Below are 19,084 nucleotides of genomic sequence, written 5' to 3'. Positions count from 1 at the left end.
AAGAAACAGAAGGTAGGGCTGGAGTAAGTATTTTCTAGAGGGTATGAACAACTTTTTTTCAACTTTTCTTATCATATCCATCCCATTAGTAAGAACAGTTCTCTAGGGACTTCCCTGGCGGTCTAGTGGTTAAGACTTCGCCTTGCAATGCAAGGGGGTGTGGGTTCGATCCCTGGTCGGGGAGCTAAGATCCCACCTGCCCCGGGGCCCAAAAACCAAAACAGAAGCAATATTGTAACAAATTCAATAAAGACTTTAAAAATGGTCCACATCAAAAAATCTTTAAAAAAAAAAAAAAGAATAGTTCTCTATCAGACGTTTCAATTATTGCTAATCCCTGCTCCCATAAAGTGGTTACCCAGATCCCAAGAGATAATCTGTAGCTAGGGAAGAGTATTACAGAATCCCCCGGCTTCCTTCCATGGAAATGACATGTATGTTTTTGACAACATAAATTCTTATAGTTTGAAGAGACCATCAGGGAAATCTAAATACTTAACATCTGCTAGAATTTTCCAAAAGGAACTAAGAAAGTAAATGAAAGCAGCAACAAAACATATATACACGCTCAAGCAAACAAATGGAGGTGTTGATGGACCCCTTCTATTCAAATTCATGTGAGTCAGGGAGATGAGGGATTTTCTGTACTTTGATATAGAAAGCAAGGAATAAGAGAACTGGGAGAACTGGTACATGTTGGGCATTAATTGGTTGGCTAATGCCAGCTCCAGAAACCGAAGTGAACAGAACTGGGACAGAGGTAGAACACAGGACAGACAGAATCAAGGATCATCAACAGTGTCATGTTAATATCTGAAATGACTATCCTCCATGCGGTCTGACAACATAGCAGAGTTACTGAACCAACTATTTAAGTACTCGACACAATGTATTCTTTTAATTCCCAGGACAGCACTCAACACCTAGGAGGGAGGTGCTATCACCCACTCCCATGTCATAAAAGAGGACACTGAGGTTTACAAAGGTAAGGTAATGGGGCTAGAACTCAAACCCTGTCTGGCTCTTAACCATCCGCTACTTAATCTGACCACCCAGGTGCAGCTCCCTCACGCACCATCCCACTTATAGAGTAGGCTCTTTTATGTTATAAATACATGTTTTGAAAGGCAGTCAGAGTTAAGGAAAGGGTGCCACTGCCCCTGCACTCCTTTCTCGAATGGTTGCCCTGAAAAAAGGAAGGTAGGGTGAGAAAGGGACCACGGAAACAGCAGACCAGCTCAGAGACAAACCAACTGGGAGATTCCATGTCCACCAACCAAATACTCCTGGGCCACAGTATATTCATCTGTTACAAAGAGCTGAGAGATTATTCCTCTTCGACCACCCTGCTATCTGAAGTTCTCTCACTATTCGTCTCTTGACCTGAACTTGAACTTCCCCTGTACTTAACACTGCTTCTCTAGCCATTTAAAAGACTAAACTTCTAAGTTTATATACTAGAAGATACTTAAAATACTTAAGAGAACTGGCAACTGCATCACTTGATGGCAAACATTAAGTGCTGACCTTCTGTTTTCACTTCTGGAGTTTTGTTAAATCGACTTAAATGTAGAAAATACTATTTAAATAAATTCTTTATTAAGAATCTTATGAACTCAACTTAATTTCTGGTAAAGAGAAAAGCAAGTGAGTGATAGAGTTTTATCATATTAAAAGGAACAGCTATGGGCTTCCCTGGTGGCGCAGTGGTTGAGAGTCCGCCTGCCGATGCAGGGGACGCGGGTTCGTGCCCCAGTCCGGGAAGATCTCACATGCCGCAGAGCGGCTGGGCCTGTGAGCCTGCGCATCCAGAGCCTGTGCTCCGCAACGGGAGAGGCCACAGCAGTGAGAGGCCCGCGTAACGCAAAAAAAAAAAAAAAAAAAAAGGAACAGTTATGTAATCATTCCACATGGAAGAGCCAGGCTGAAGTCAAAATGATAAAAGACTGAAATAGCCCTGCTTCTCACTACAAGATTACAGAACATACTTCTCATACAGCCTCTGTCCTCTCACGAAGGCCTTCACTTCGTTGTCCAATGGGAAGGTGCCGTCATCCTTTCTAAAGCGATAGAAGAGTTTGACGTCCTTGAATTCCTTATGCTCATCACACACTGAAAGGCAATATACACAGAGAGGCAAATAAGAAAAAAAAAACACCTCTTATTTAATTACTCAAACGAAGGAGGATGCTAATTAAGATTTGTTTTATTACCTACTTTCTCAAGCACACTACTCTATGATTTAATACACAGTAAACTGTTTAGCACAGCACCTGGCCCAGAAAAGTGCTCAGTTTTATTAGCTATCATCATCATCGTCTGTTAAAAGAGTCACGAAATTCAATTCATCATTCTTTCTACAAACTCTTCTTGAGCATGATACTGGGGTAGGCATCAGTCTCAAAGAATATGAAATCTAGCGAGATTAAAAGAAATGTCGACATGTCATTAAAATATGGCGTGATCAGGCTACGAAAGAGCTGAGGAGATATTCAGTGGGAGCCCAAAGGAGCACCCAGTACCCCAGCTTTGGGGAATGTACACGTCTCTGAAGAGTCTGAATGTAAGTGGAGACCTGAAGAATGAGTAGAAAACAAGCAGAAACGCAGACGGAGGGCATTCCAGCCCAAGAGAATAACAGCATGCGAAGGTCTTGGCCAGGATCAGAGATTTCAAGGAGACACGTTCATGAATGTTCACTGAACCACTCAGAGTAACAGCAAGAACTTGGAAACAACTTAAATGTCTGTGAGTAGAATGCATAAAGGTGTGATGGCATACACTGCAGCGAAAATGAGCAAGCAAGATACACTATCAACATGAGTGAATCCCACAAACAGCGAACTGATCAAGTTGCAAAAGAATAAACATGCCTCTCTACGATGACTTAAAACATTTAAAACGATATGTTACGTTGCTAAGAGACGTATCTACAGAAAGGAAAAAATATAAAGAAGTCCAAGGAAATAAAGCCAAATGCGTCTTGGAAGAAGGAAGGGAATGTAATTGGGGAGAGGTATACAAGAGACAAAGTAAAATGTCTATTTCTTAAATGGGTGGGTTCATATCTGAAACAGAAGATATAGTCCTTCGTTTCGTCTCGAGTTACCTTGACTGTCGCCACCTCACTCACCGTGATGAATAATGCCCCGGTCTGCTAATTTCTGCATGAGTTTAATTGCCGTCTCTCTGTCAGAAGCCTCTTTGTGTTCAATCAACCAGTCAATCAGTTCTTTCGCAACAAAACAGTTTGGGTAGGTTTTGAGATGATGTCGCCTATCTTTAATAACCTTTTCTTCATGCAGCCTGAGCCTGGAAAGAAAATTTGGCAATCAGTTGAGGAATTCTGATAACACATGATCATTAAGCCAATCCCAGAGAACAGTACAAAATGGAAGCCTGAGATGCATCAGAGTGCCATCCAAACACCTTTATGTCAGTGGGTGATTTCCATACTGTCAGAGCCCAGAGGCCCCAGGAAGTGATTCCACCCACAGACCTAGAGATGATACAGGTAAAGGGGAGGGAAACCCAACCACGGACAACCTAGACCTCTCCTGTCACTCAGGAGACTGAGAAAAGCTTTCTCACCCCTACTCTGGCTCACTCCCTTCTCTCTCTCTCTCCACCAGTGGGCTTATAGTTTCAACCAACTAACAAACAAGACTCTGGAAACTTGCTGAAACGAGGTACTTCCTCTTCATCACAGATTGCTCAGGATCCACCATATTTGAATTCATTCAGTCACATAACAAATATGAATGAGTGTCTACCATCTGCCCATCAGGCACTTGCAAGCACTAGAGACATACATCGGAAAATGGGCAAGATCCTTGCCCTTGCTGGCCTTGTTTTCCTAGGGGCAACAGCTAATCCTTTTGTGGGGCTCTTTACATAGATTAAATCACCTAATGCTCAAAACAACCTCACCAGAAGTCATTATTACTATCTCCTTTTTTTTTTTTTTTTTTTTTTAACAGCAAAGAGAACTGAGGCCTCAGAGAGATTAGGTGACTTGTCCCACAGCTAACAAATAGTGAAAGTGAGATTTGAACCCTGATGGTCTCACTTTAGAGCCTGGCTTTCCAACTGCCACATCATGTTGCCTCTCGCTAAGTAGGGATAACTGAAGAATCCAGGAGAGATTGATAAAAGCTGTTGGACAAATACAACTTTTTTACAGGCTGCCGGATTATCCTGGAGAAAAGTAAGTGACACAGAGTCTTCCCTGGCTCTCTTCAGAGCCCAGTGACTTTTTTCCAAAAGAGTCTTAAACCTGCCTTAAAAAAAAAAAGTTTCTTCCATTTGTCTTCTTTTCTTTTATCAGCCCTATGTTTACTTTTTAATTCTCAAGGGAAGGATTGAGTTGGGTGAAACAGGAGGTAAGTTTTCTTCCTATTCAACCCACGTGACTCCTATGCCTCTTACCTCGTCATCTCAATGTTGTTGAGAAATGGGATTGACTGAGTAAAACACACAGTAACCATGCGACCTGGGCAAGTGACTTAATGCCTCTTTTTTCCTCTGTAAAATGGAGGCAACTATGCCTACCCTGTCCTTGGCGATGTTGAGATTTGGGGCATAATGTCTGTTAAGTACCAGCAACACAGTACAGTACCTGACACATAACAGGTCCCATCCACCTTTCTTCCATTTCCTAAGGAAGGAACTAGGTCCTATCCCTGCCTGTTTGTTTTGTTTTGTTTTGTTTTGTTTGTAGTACACAGGCCTCTCACTGTTGTGGCCTCTCCCGTTGCGGAGCACAGGCTCCGGACACGCAGGCTCAGCGGCCATGGCTCACGGGCCCAGCCGCTCCGCGGCATATGGGATCTTCCCGGATCGGGGCACGAACCCGCATCCCCTGCATAGGGAGGCGGACTCTCAACCACTGTGCCACCAGGGAAGCCCCCTGCCCATTTTTTGAACAGAGTGCACTGAATGGAATTTAATGGGTTTTGATAGCCCAAGGGTTGTGATTATGAGTTGGGAGCATACTGGGCTGGAACTCTGAGGCCTAGATGCTCTTCATTTCTAGACCACTGTTATAGGCTGAAGTGGGTTCCTCTGAAATTCATATGTTGAGGCCCTACTCCCTGGTACTTCAGAATGTGACTGTATTGGAGATAGGGTCTTTTAAAAGGTAATTACTTTAAAATGAGGTCATTAGGGTAGGCCCTCATCCAATAGGAGTAGTGTCCTTATAAGAAGCTTAGATTGGGCTTCCCTGGTGGCGCAGTGGTTGAGAATCCGCCTGTCAATACAGGGGACACGGGTTCGAGCCCTGGTCCGGGAAGATCCCACATGCCGCGGAGCAACTAAGCCCATGCACCACAGCTACTGAGCCCGCACACCACAACTACTGAAGCCTGTGCACCTAGAGCCCGTGCTCCTCAACAAGAGAAGCCACCACAATGAGAAGCCCACTCGCCACAACTAGAGAAAGCCTGTGTGCAGCAATGAAGACCCAACGCAGCCAAAAATAAAATAAAATAAATAAATTCTTTTAAAAAAGATAAAAGCAATGAACATCTTAAAAAAAAAGAACTGGAGATTAGGACACAGACATGCAGAGGGAAGCTCATGTGAAGACAGGAGGAAAGCGCCGTCTACAAAGCAAGGAGAGAGGCCTCAGAAAAACCAATCCTGCCAACACCTTGATCTCAGATTTGTAGCCTCCAGAACTGTGACAAAGTAAATTTCTGTTGTTGAAGCCACTCAGTCAGTGATACTTGGTTATGGGAGCCTGAGCTAAGACAACCACCAATTGCCAAAGGGGCTCCTGAGTGGTCTGGGGATGAAGGGCCCAGCTGGGGGAAGGGAGAGGAGAAGAGAGATGAGAGTCCCTACAGGTATAAACTGCATAGGAAGAAAAGAACCATTTTAATGGAGTTGTTGCTGTATGCTCAGTATTGTACTAAGCATTTTCACATGAGCTGACTTAACTGCTATAGCCTGAATGTTTGCACAAATTCACACGTTGAAATACTAAACCCTAAAAGGTCACTTATGAGAACAGTCAGGAACACAGGGCTTGGCTCTCATCTTGACACTGCCAGTAATTCCAGATGACCAAACTTCTGAGCATCAGCATCTCCATCGGTAAAATGAGGATAACGGCAGCTCCCCTGCTTACCTCGTCACACTGTCACAAAGCTCATTAACAAGAATAAAGATAGCATTTGAGCCCTTGCTATGTGCCAGCAACAGTTTTGACTGCTTTATTTATTTATTTATTTATTGGCGGTACGCGGGCCTCTCACTGCTGTGGCCTCTCCCGCCGCGGAGCACAGGCTCCAGACGTGCAGGCTCAGCGGCCATGCCTCACGGGCCCAGCCGCTCCGCACAATGTGGGATCTTCCCGGACCAGGGCACGAACCCGTGTCCCCTGCATCGGCAGGCGGACTCTCAACCACTGCGCCACCAGGGAAGCCCTTGACTGCTTTATTGGCATTAACCCCCATGAAAATTCCCCGAGGATGGTAATATTACAGCCACAGATGATACCAAAGTAGAGTTGTAATTATTAATAAAAAATAAATGAGCCCTAATAAAAAAAAAAACACATTCACATCGGTGTGCTAAAGTCATCACATGAATCCCTCTAATTAATTCAGTGACAAAGACACTGAGTAATTTGTTTAACATGCTCAAAGTGGCAGAATGCAAAACATTTTTAGACGAGATGTCTGTCAGGAATCTAAGAATAATGAAGACCAATTTATTTAGAAATTGAAATGTGGAATAAGCTACCATATAATTTGGTGGAGGAGGAATATGTTATGAGCCGAGAGACAAGTTTCAGCTCCTGTAAATTTTCCAACTTAAAAAAAAATGTATTAGGTAATGTTTAACTTTAATTACTACAGAATAGAACCTTTCAGTTACTATCCTGTCAACCTTGAGCTTGGTGCTAATTCTTAAGCATACTTGATTCCCTCTGATTCCCACCCTGCACGGTAAGAAGCAGCACCGGTCACTACCCCTGCAGCCCCACAAGGACCTGGTATATTTCCATGTTTAGAAAACTGAGCAGAAATATGATGGAGGGGAAAGAACTTTGAATCTGGGAGATAGCATAGAACTTGATCTTTTTAGACATGTTACCAGGGGTTAAAAATGTTCAATAACTGTGCTACCATCTGTTTTTCTTTGATAGAGACACAGAATTCTAAAAATGAGCATTAAAAATTATATATTCCAGAAAAGCTATCCCCATAAAGAGGTAAGAATTTTCATACTCTAAATAACCAAGTGTTTTGCCTAGCACTGTGGGTACTTAATAAATATTTGTTGAACAAATAAATATACAGGGGCACTAAGAGAAATGACACCCCTTTCTAAAAGGTAGGGAGGCTTCTCACTAAAAAAGTGGGAGTTCCCACCCCACAACTTAGTAAACATCTAATATCATGGAATTCATCTTTTGTAAAATAACTAGTTATATGCTTTCACTTCTAGGGCAATCAATTTCCAAAGTTTTAATCCCTGTTGTGTGGATGTAAATGTGGTCTGTTGGTCTGTTTTGGCTGTGCTGTGTGGCTTGTGGGGTCTTAGTTTCCCGACCAGGGACTCAGCAGTGGAAGCGTGGAGTCCTAACCACTGGATCACCAGGGAATTCCTACGTATATGTGTTTTTTTTTAAAAAAAGCATTTCTGTTTATTTGAACTCAAGTTACTGCTTACAAACTTCCACAACACTTAATACACTAATATGCATGGAGATCACCAAGAAGGATAGGCAATATTTATAAGTCTTGTGGAAAAACAGAAATTTTGCGTAGCTGAGCCTCTCATGGAATAGCATTCTCTAGAAAGACTCTGAAAGATACTGAACTGGGGCTGAAAGCCATACTTTTAAACATGGTGTGCTGCCTGGACACGTCAGTCAGTCACCTTGTCTGCCATGCTCAACAAGCCCCTTCGATTCAAAACAGCCTTCCCCACACCAGGCAGGGTTCAAACACCCCATGCCTGTTTTCTTTGCACAGGGTGGCGCCTGCCTGGAAGAGCCCTTGACTTACAGAGGCCCCTGCACACGCTCACCAGCAGTTCAATGAGGGCACCAAGGCCACAAGATTCTACCCAATTCAAGTGACAGTAATTAGCTAAGCCAAGCAGAATGGCTCCATCCAAGATTTAAACTAGAGCTGAAGTTTTCAAACCCTATTTGTGCTGGGACACTTTCTTCAAGTGGAACTTACCTAGGAGTCAATGTAGAAAACAGAGCAATGTGGAGTGCCCTGGCTAAAAATGGGTAGGGCTCCCAGGTCCAGGATGTTTCCTGGTTTTCCCATTTGGTTCTCCCATGTATACCCTCCACATCCCCCAGACCATCCACATGGAGTTTTTAGAACACAGGTTAAAAAACCTCAGTATTACAAGACACTGAGGAAACTGGGCAACCAGGAAGGAGCGGGGGTGAGGCAGGCCAGCTCCAGGAAGCCAGAGGGCAGGAGAAAGAGTCCTGAAGCCACAAATGAGAGACAGCAAGAGACACCTGACCCTGGAGCGCCTTGGTTCATTAGACTTTTCCAGTTCTTCTTCCAAGCTACATACACTCTAATAATAATCAGAACAGGACCAATCCTTTCATGTGGCTGTAAAAGCCTTGACTACCTGGATCCAAAATAACTTCACCTACCCAGGCTCTAGGGAGGCCTTCACCTTGACCCCCGGCCGCCTCCCAAGCTTCCTCGCCCTCTCTCACCTCCAATCACAAGCGTGCCTGTCTTATAGTCTGGATGTCCTGGATTCTTCTCCATCACCCTCCATGCCCCTGCTCAAGACAGAGACCCCTCTGCTTAGAATGCTCCCTCCTCCTGCCTGCAATAATTAAAAACAAATTCTACTTGCTCTTCAGCTTAAAAGGTACCTGCTCGTGAACATTTTCTCAGCCTTCCAAAGGCAGAAAACAACCTTCACTCCTCTGCTCTCTAAAATACTAGTGGCTATTTTACAGACAATAGTAAAGAATTCATCCCACTGTATTACAACTAGACGACGCGAAGGATGCTAAGGGAGAGGTGCTTATCTGATTTTGCAATTCTAGTGCCTAGCACATAGTAGGGGATAGATCCTCACTGGTGTGAAAAATCAGTTAGTGCATATACCACGTCCTCAGCCTTGAGGTGCATACGGCAGAAGACTCTTCTGAATAACATAGTGCAAATCGATCCACATTGAACCCCTGGGAAAAATAATCATCTCTGTTTTAGCTACATTTTTGACACCACTGGCTAAGGAATTTAAGTACAAAAACCACCTTCCCATCATTCATTTCAGACAGCTGGTTCACAGGCTTTAGAGTCAAGGTGATTCTGTAATATTCTATTCGTGGCCAGCGAACCAGCTGCTGAAATTGCATCCGACAATTTCCTCTTCCAGCCCTAGGAGAACAAACACTACTGAGTGCAGGGTGTTAATAATCCTTAAGAAATTACTGTCCATAGGAAAAGAAACTCAGAAATTGCTTTTCGAAAACAGAGCTGGTAGAAAACTGCAGCAGGTTGCAGGACTCAGGGAACAAAAGGGGGACAGAAACCACACATTCTCATTTAAAAACAGCGTCATAAATCTCAGCTGAAGTAAACAGTTTAATTACAAAACACAGCATGCTGAACAGTGGGGCTGACAGTGTGAGCCTTGTGATTTGGGCAACAGCACTGACATAGATGTGCTTTAAACCAAAGCTATTGTCCCTTCCAGATGTTCTGCAACAGCCAATATCTGTCCCTGGGGATCGGAGAACTTAACAGAAAAATCACTCTAAATCACCTACCCTTGAAAGGCCCCGAATCTAAAAGGATGAGAAAAAAGACAGGAACAAATGACACCTAACACACTGAATTTCCTTTTCATGTTTGGATTTTATAATTAAAATTTCAAATTATTGAACTAATGCATGCTCCTGGTAGATTAAAAAACTTCAAATAAGTATAATCGAAAGCTGGGTAACTGGTGATGAACTGATACTTGCTGAAGCTAGGAGATGGGTGCATGGGAGTTTGCTGCAGTACTGTGTTTATTACTTTGGGATAGGTTTGAAATTTTCCTTGACCCCCACTTTTCAAAGGAACCCAGTACGAATAGCTGATTACGTATTCTTGCAAAAATCTATTATGTCCATATGTATGGTTATATATGTATACTTTTATGTGAAAGGATCGTAATAGACATTTCAAGTCGTAGTTTTGGTTTTTTTTTTTTGCGGTACACGGGCCTCTCACTGCTGTGGCCTCTCCCGTTGGAGAGCACAGGCTCCGGACGCGCAGGCCCAGCGACCATGTGGGAATCTTTCCGGACCGGGGCATGAACCCGTGTTCCCTGCATCAGCAGGCGGACTCTCAACCACGGCGCCACCAGGGAAGCCCAAAAGTCTTTTTTTTTTTCTTCAAGACAGGTCTTTGGCCGAGGAACAAGTGAACAAGCTCACTCACATGAAATGTAATCAGCTAAGCAGCAAGTATAAATGACAGTATTGACTCTGTTCCCATTTTGATTGGAAGGGAGCTTTAAAACAGGAAGGTGCACGATTTCGAGGGAAGAAGAGGAAACAGCTGGTCCCGCTGGTGGGGAAGGATGCCCAACGCAGAAGCTGGGTTCAGAAAGCAGACTTCAGCCTCGTCCCAGCGCAGGTGGACCCACAGAAGCCAGGTGCTGTGCTGTCTCTGGGAGAAGTCAGGCCACCTGAACTGTAGCGCACAGTCTCTGTCTAGGAAACGTGACCTGGAGGAGGGCCCTTACGACTTAGGACCTCAATTTCCTAATCCGGAATATGAGGAAGCCAACCACATTTATCTAAACTCTCTTTCAGCTCTAACTTCTCTGTTTTTTATGGACATTCTGAAGAGCCTCCAGGGTAAATCCTCACTTACGAGATCAAAATAGAACAGGCCATTTGGGGCACATTTTGTACTGAAAAGATCAGCCACAAACCACAGGCCAGGGAGCACGAAACAGCAAATTTCATTTCCTTCGGGCTTCCAAGCAAGGATGAACATATCAGAGCAAATCCTGTGCTAAGCATGCTGTCCAAACACCGTCTAGGGTTACCATCATCTATTTTCAGCTCACAGGACAGAAGCTGAAGCTGCCCAAGTGCTACAGGCTTTGGGTGTGCGGGTCTATCACAGGGAATAGAAAAGGTTTCTTTGGGGTTAAAAATATTCCGAGTCCTCAAAAGTGTTATCGGGGACATCCGTGGCTATAGTGGAGGCTGCTTTCAGCTAAGGGGCTTGTGAAAGATTTCTCAACCAATATGCATTTATTGAGCTCCAACTGCATACCAGGCATAGCTTAAACAACTGCTCAGAGTGGACTAGTTTCTATAACTGAAACAGGTTTTGTTTCTTCAAAATGAAAATGCTGTGTCCTCTGTGTATAGGACACACACACACACACACACACACACACACACACACACACACACACCAGAGTCTCCATAATACTCCAAATTCAGTTAAAACTGACTCTATCCAACATTGTTTTCCTTTTCCTCTATTTCCTCTGCTTTAGCAAATGCATCACCTTCTTTTCTGCCTCTGTCCCTAGACTTACGCTCTTCCCTTTTCAGTATATGCTCCCCCTCTTTTCCTATCCATCTGTTAAAGTCTAGCTTAACTCAACCTTCTTCCATAATGTCTTCTCACAACCAACCAGATATGATGTGGTTTCCTGACCCCCTATGATATATTTTCTACAAATGCCTATGTTTACCCATATATTATTTTGTATTACTTTACTCTTATTTGCATTAATTCTCTCCAACTATAGTACAAATTGTATGAGGAAAGAACTATCTCCTTCTTTTGTATTTCCCTAAGCGTCTAGGACAAGGCTAATGGTAAATGATACTCAGTATAAGAGTCTGGGCTTTCATCTTTGTTTTCAGCTGGACAGAGAGAAATCTGACCACAGAACAGAATATAAAACTGAGTCTCTAGTCTTGGGCCCTTTGGTGGCTGTAGACCTACTCTGGTTGCTCTTACTGGGCAGTACTTCAAAGTGTTTCTCCATTGCCTTTACATTAATATGAAGGAGTACTTGGACCATCTGTGGGTGTTTGGTTCCCCCGGGAAAAGAAATGTTAAGTAATTCTTCCTTCAGGAAGAGCCCACGCCATTCTCCACAGAATGAGTATACAGCAGGGGTCTGGCTTTAGCTCAGGGTCTGTCTACTGTCAGGATCCAGGTGGTTCTGGGCAGGTACAGCTCAGGCCAGTGGCTGGGGCCCTCCAGGAGTCCACAGGCAGCCCGGCAGAGGAGCTAGACCTCCAGAGAGGAGGAAAGTGGGGAGACGGCCACAGTGCCTGGCAGCCCCAAGGACAAGGAGGCAAATCTGAAGGTCCTGCGTTCACTCAAGTTCTGTGACGCCAAGGGCCAGAGGCAGCTCTGCTGTGGGGAAAAGGTGACAAAGCACAGACATAAAAAAAGGGAATACTGAGAGTCACAGGTGCTGTGATGCAAACACACACACACAAATATTAGGGGACAAAAAAAGGTCACGGACTTTCATGACAAAAAAAAGGTCATGCAGGGCTGTTGAGAAACATCCAACCACTCAAAAATAAGCATCTTGGGAGGTTAACTGTCCCTTATAAATACTCAATACACTTCCATCCAAACCTTTAGGTCACCTTTTGCACTCCGTGGGGACCCCTAATACACTTGTTATTATGATTTTTTTTTTCATGACTAACAGAATGCAAGTAAAAGGAAACCCTGGGAGAAACTCAAAAAGCCTGAAAATCTGTATTTCACTTATGACTATGAAGAAAGCAAAAGAGGTTTATCAGGGCTACATAACAAAATGCTATTCCTGATATCACCTTCAGGAAAATCTTCACAGACTCAACAGTCAGACACAGCTAGTGAGAAAAGTTCCTGGATATCTAGGTATTGGCTTATTCAATAGGTTTACATTTTCCCTTTCTTAACATAGTGACCCTTGCAGGTACTCGATACACTTACAGTTAAATTTTCAGGCTACTTGTGTACCGCTGTGGTCGCTGAATACACCTGGTGTCTGTTTCTTTGTATTTAATGAGGCTTTAGTACATATAACCTTTATGTACCTAGACCCACACTTATCTGGATTCCAGGTTACTCAAACTGTTTGAGGATCAGAGAGAAGAGCGGCCAAAGCAGAAGCAAAAACCATCAACAACAGCCAAGAAGGAACTATGCTGCCTGTGAGAGAAAAGCTCTGGGTGGTAATTCTAGCATATGCAGTTTTCTCTGAGTCTGAGTCGCCATGGGGTTCTACATACTAATAAAGCCATGTGCTTATGAGCACATTATGGCTTATAAATGACTTCCATACTCTTCACCTCATTTGACTTTGCAAACAGCCATGTGAGGTAGTTAGGGGAGAGGTGATTAACCCCTATCTACAGATGAGCAGAAGGTCTACTCTGGAGGTCGGAATTGGCCACTAATAGTTTACAAGTGGAGAAGCCACATATTGAACTTAAGATATCTCATCTACCAAGACTCCACACTTGTAAGGACATATCCAATCTCATTCATTAATAAGAATATTTCTGCATGGCTGCAGCTGGCTACGTTAGTGGATGTATCTGCAGTGTTAATTGCGTATTTATGCTTTTCAAGGGTCCTCCATTACTTTATAAGCACCCCAAAGACTCCATCTTCTCTACAACTCTCTAGTTTGCTATGGTGGATAGGCAGCTATTTAAACCCCACTGATGATTATATAAGGAATCTAAAAACTTACCAAACCCTAGGGTAAGCTCAAATATGAACACGGTTCCAAACACCTGTGGCTACTTATGAACTACAGCACTCATTAAACCAAAGACAGTACCTTCTAAAGATAGCTAGATACCTAAAGCTCTAGTCGGCTCTCAGCCACGTTCTCCTGACAGCTGTCATTTGACCTGCAGTGGCATTTCCACAACTAAAAAGTCACACTATTAATTAGACTACCCGAGGCATGGTAGCAAAGCTACCAAAAGTGGACTGTTCGGAAATCACTAAGATTCTAGAGGGGCTTGGAAAGGCCTTTCCTAATTTAAAGTCACCATGCTACTGCATTTGTTTCCAATATCTTTCCATCCCAGTACTTGTCTTATTGTGTGCTAGGAAGCAAAGCCAACATAAACTCTCACTCTAGGTACCGAGAAGCAAATGATACTCATGTTCTGTGAATTGGTGGTTTTTAAAGGAGGCCCTGACATCTGTTTAAGTGTAGGGTCTGTTCCGCAGGGACTCTGATTTACATCATAGTTACATCTGTCCTGTGAGTGTCTGATAAGTTAAACTATCTGGTTTTTTCCTTGAGAAACCTTACAATGTCCTGCAACTCAGTCTCCATTTATCAGACTTGTAACTTTCCCACTGAATACATAATGAAGGGACAAATATGCGATTTGATTGGATTGCTATTTGATTCAATAAACTCTTTTCCACAAAAATGAATCTTTCTTCCTCTAGTCTTTCTCCTGTTTTTCTTTATTTTTTTATTTGCTGCAATGACCACAACTATCTAGTTCTCTAAATCTCTGAACATTTAACACAGAGAAAGGAGAAGCTCCTACCCAAACCAAACTCAACCAGTGAAACTTCCCACAATGAATCTGCACTAATGACTAAAGTCCAGGCATCACATTGGATGTACAATTACTTCTTTACATGTGCTTGCAGTGTGGCTATCAGAGCTGAGAATAAATTCTGCTTGTTTTTGTAATATATCACTACGTTTGAGTCCTATCTTGTAGTAGATCCGCTGAACTTTTACTTAATATTATGTTTATTCTGCATTTCTTGAATACATGAGCTGAAGGTCAGGAGGTGACCATTAGAATGAAAAGAAAGGTGAACATCCTGGGTTAAAAACATGTAGTGAAAAATATCAAATCCAGACCCCCGCCAAACTCAACATATACAAAACATGGTGGACACAAATCTGCAATCATTTCAATGCTCCCACTTTTCTTTCCTCCCTCCCTCCACACCTCTACCCATAAACACACACATTCTCTCTCATCATCATTCCCTGCCAAACTAGTTCCTCTTCCCCAACATCTGATTGCTAGGAATGATTCCCCACATATTCCAGCCACCCAGGCAATATTCTTAGGCACCTTGGATGAAGAGCTCCCATTTCTGTGTCTTTGCCATGGCATTTCCAGTGCCAGGAATTCCGTCTTCTTCCCTTCCACTTCTATGAAACCTACTCATCTTTCCTCAAGTCCCATGAAGCCATCTCCTGCTTTTCTAGGTCACAGGGAGTTCTCCTTTTTAAAACTGTTGCTTTAATTCTCCAGGGTTCTTCACAATATTTTGTTCAATTACCCTCCATTTATTCATGGATTCCTATTCTATTTCTCTACCTAAAAAGTCATCTTCTTGGGGGCAGGAACCATGCTGTTTATTTCTGGATATCTTTTCCAGTACAAACAAAAGCTGCCCCACAGGCTCTTGATAAATATTTGTAGGCTGATTAACTAAAGATAAAACATTATCAGCAGGCATGTGTATAAGAAATTTCTCTGGGAGGAAAAGATAAGAAAGGGTATATCTAGGTTTCTCTGAACCATGCAGATGAAATCTATATTCTATATATACCTACAAGTATATAATCTTTTTTCTTTTAATTGAAGTATAGTTGATTTACAATGTTGTGTTAGTTTCTGGTGTACAATGAAGTGATTCAGTTATACATATATATACCTATTCTTTTTCATATTCTTTTCCATTATGGTTCATTACAGATATTAAATATAGTTGCCTGTGCTATACAGCAGGACCTTGTTGTTCATCTATTTTATATACAGTAGTTTGTATCTGCTAATCCCAAACTCCTAATTTATCCCTCCCCCACCCTGTAATCTTAACTAATCTATAATAAAATGTTAATTGCGCTTTCTAAAAGGTTCACATACACTGCCTTAAGTCTTGTTTATATTCATCTAACAATTGCAAGGCCTGTGATAGACCTTCTGTTTTGTTTGTTGCCATGTGAAAAAGACAGTTCTGTGGCTAGAACATCATAGACCCTTATTCTCACAAGTCAAACAGAAAAGTATGCTTTTGATGTTGCTATCATTATCCATAAGAGCCATGGTGGGAGGAAGAATGGCCCTCATTTTCTCTGCCTGCATATACAAGGGCTATTTACCATTTTGATAGGTCTTTCATCAGTGCCAAGTGCTTCACAATATCACTTTTATTAGTCACTCACCACAAGCGCCACGTGATATGCGGGAACATTATTGCCCCCTGCTGAACAGCGCAAATGCCCTCAGGAGACACAGAGAAATTCTGTGAGGGTCTTGCCCTCCCTAAGATAAACAGTGGGAGTCAGAGCTTGAACTCAAAGCTCTGGTGTTCTGCTTCGGGTCTTGGGAAAATCCACAAAGGTCTTCCTTCAGTAAAGCTGGGGAGCATTTGTCCTATCAGCTCATCACTTTAGGCTAACCCTCCAGCAATACTGAAAAATCAACTCAATCCAACAAATACTTGCTGGATGCCTAGTAATGCAAGAAACAGTGCTAGACATGGGAGAAACTGCCGTGAATCTGACAGACCTGGCCTCCCTCATGGGGCTGAGGGTCTAGACAGTGGCTTACAAAGGAGGAACCTAAGACCATTCTTTGGGGTGTGGCTAGAAAATATCAGAATGTCTGTATTTCTTTTATCTCGCCTTTCAAGGGATTTTTTGTTTGTTTTGGCCGCACCAGGTGGCATGCTGGATCTTAATTCACACCCTTGGCAGTGGAAGCATGGAGTCCTAACCACTGGACCTCCAGGGAAGTCCCTAAAGGGATCTTTTAACTTTCTATTTTGTGGGTGTGTTTATGATATACATAATTCGTCAGTACAGTAGTACCTGTGTATAACAGGTAATATGCTTATACTGGGGGAATCTATGCTCAAAATGTTTGCACAGACATGGATGCGCAAGCAAGACATTTGAAAACCAATGGACTGCAGGACTATGTGGACTTTCCTGAACATGCTATGACATTTCACATATTCAAGTCTTTCTTCTTGCTATTTTCACTGTCTAAAAAGCACCTCCTCCTCTTACTGTTCTCCTTCCTGAGTAAACTGCAAAACCCAGCTCAGCTGTCACCTGCTCGGGAAGGCCTTCAGAGGCCGAGCCATTCTATCCGCGGCTCCCGTTGTACCTTGGACATCCCTCTACCACAGAAATTATCATGCTGCATTGTAATTGTCCACATTTCTCTCTGGCATTAACTGGCTGGAATCTCTGGTCTGTGAGCTCCTTGAGGACAGGGGTCCTGTGGTTTACCTTTTGTTCTCAAAGGCTAGCCCCGGTGCTTGTCACGTAAGGGACTCTCACAATGCATACGAGAAGTTTATTCTTTTTTTTTTTCTTTTTTGGGACTTCCCCAGCGGTCTGGTGGTTAGGGCTCTGTGCTTCCACTGCAGGGGGCGTGGGTTCGATCCCAGATTGGGGAACTGAGATCTCACATGCTGCACAGCCCAAAAAAAAAAAAAAAAAAAAAAAAACACGAACAACAAACACAAGAAAACTTTTTTTTTTCCTTTTAATTGTGTGGAGGTGAGGAAGTGTGTTCATACTCACGGTATTAGACTACAACCCCTGACTCCCCAGTGAAGTAGAAAATTTAGAGATGGGCTATGAGAAAGTGATGCATTTAAAATTTACCAGTGAGGGCTGGCCAGTTTCAATGCTGAATTAAAGGCAGAGACTAAGTACTGCTAAAGCTGGGAAGAACAAATCAGAAACGCAGAGAGATGCTGAGTTCAGACGGAACAGTCTGGCGGAGATGCCTGTGCGACTGAGAGGAAAGGAACTCAGGACTGTGTCACAAGGTTCATGTTCTGCCTCAGCTCTACATACGCTAACCACCTAACTGCCTTGGGCCACTTGGTCTCCACAGAAGGAGATGATCCTGATTCCTCATAAATACTTCAGAGCTGACATGATGAAAGTAGGGGTAGAGAGGAACCAAGATGGTCAGTTCCATCCTTACTCTGGTACCAAGTCAGATGGCCAAGCAAGAGTCATTTAAAAGGCTGGATTCGATAGATCATCACTAAGGTCCCAACAGCCTAAAGTTCAACCACTTGATTATGCTGATGACATGGAGATGGTATGTCAATCAACCATGTTACGATCGATCCTTTGGGAAGACCTTCACTAAGGTGTGACTTAGAGCAGCTACGTTAGTTTTCTGGACCTTGCCCAGTCAACAAACATTAATTGAACATCTAGTATCCATCGGGAACTGTAAGTAACAAGTAAACAAGATATATATTGACTCTACCTTCACGGAGCATGCATTTTTGTAAACTTCACTTTCCTTGTCTCCAACACGTAAAGCTTCTTTCATGTCTAAAAACCCTGAAATGTGATGATTCAGTGTGAACTCCAAAGCAGCATGGCCCTCAAGACTCCCTCTCCAATTGATTTTTTTTATTCCATTCACATGCATCAGAACCACAGAACTTACTATTAGCTGTAAAATAATCCCTGTTCAATTTAAGAGATATGCATTCTAAGATTTCAAACATATTTCTTTATCTTACCTCTTACCACGAAACACAACTTCAGTGGCCCTTGCTGGGGCATCAGCACTACAAAGCTAAATGTGGGATTTGGAATCAAAAATCTTAAATCTGAGTTCTGCCCCCATCACTTAGTAACTGTGTGTCCTTGGCCAAGTCACTTAATCTCTCTGAGCTGCATTTATTTTTGTCACTTAGCAAATTTTTATTCCATGTACCCAAGTATGACAGAACTTCAGGAAAGCACTTCCCCTTTAAGTTTGGAATCAGAATAATCACTCAGGAGAACCAACAAGGGCCTGCTGTATAGCACAGGGAACTATACTCAATAGTTTATAACAAGCTGTAAGGGAAACGAATCTGAAAAGGAATACAGATATGCATATGTGTGTGTCTGTGTCTGTGTCTGTGTGTGTGTGTGTGTGTATCTGAATCACTGTTCCTACACACCTGAAACTAACACAACATTGTAAATCAACTACACTTCAATTAAATAAAAAAAAGAATCACTGATTCCTCTTAGCTCACAGGCTAAGGATCAACAGAATGATACATATAAAATC

The 19,084-nt window shown here is 42.8% G+C and overlaps 1 protein-coding gene across 2 annotated transcripts in view; it reads right to left on the bottom strand.

Moving 5' to 3' along the window:
• DEPTOR (DEP domain containing MTOR interacting protein) overlaps positions 1-19,084 on the bottom strand; it is a 138,529-nt gene that overhangs the window by 99,441 nt on the left and 20,004 nt on the right. The window contains exons 2-3 of one of the 2 annotated variants that reach the window (XM_065895399.1): positions 3,134-3,312; positions 1,989-2,112 (exon numbers count right to left, since the gene is read on the bottom strand). The exons of the other annotated variant lie outside the window; for it this stretch is intronic. Of the exons in view, the coding sequence (XP_065751471.1) occupies positions 1,989-2,112; positions 3,134-3,312 (303 nt within the window). The remainder of the gene's footprint in view (positions 1-1,988; positions 2,113-3,133; positions 3,313-19,084) is intronic. 2 annotated transcript variants of the gene reach the window in all.

Source organism: Phocoena phocoena, chromosome 17, assembly GCF_963924675.1.
Source record: "Phocoena phocoena chromosome 17, mPhoPho1.1, whole genome shotgun sequence".
Taxonomy (NCBI): Eukaryota; Metazoa; Chordata; class Mammalia; order Artiodactyla; family Phocoenidae; genus Phocoena; species Phocoena phocoena.
Note: the sequence above shows the minus strand (reverse complement) of the source record. Positions and strands in the feature narration are given on the sequence as shown.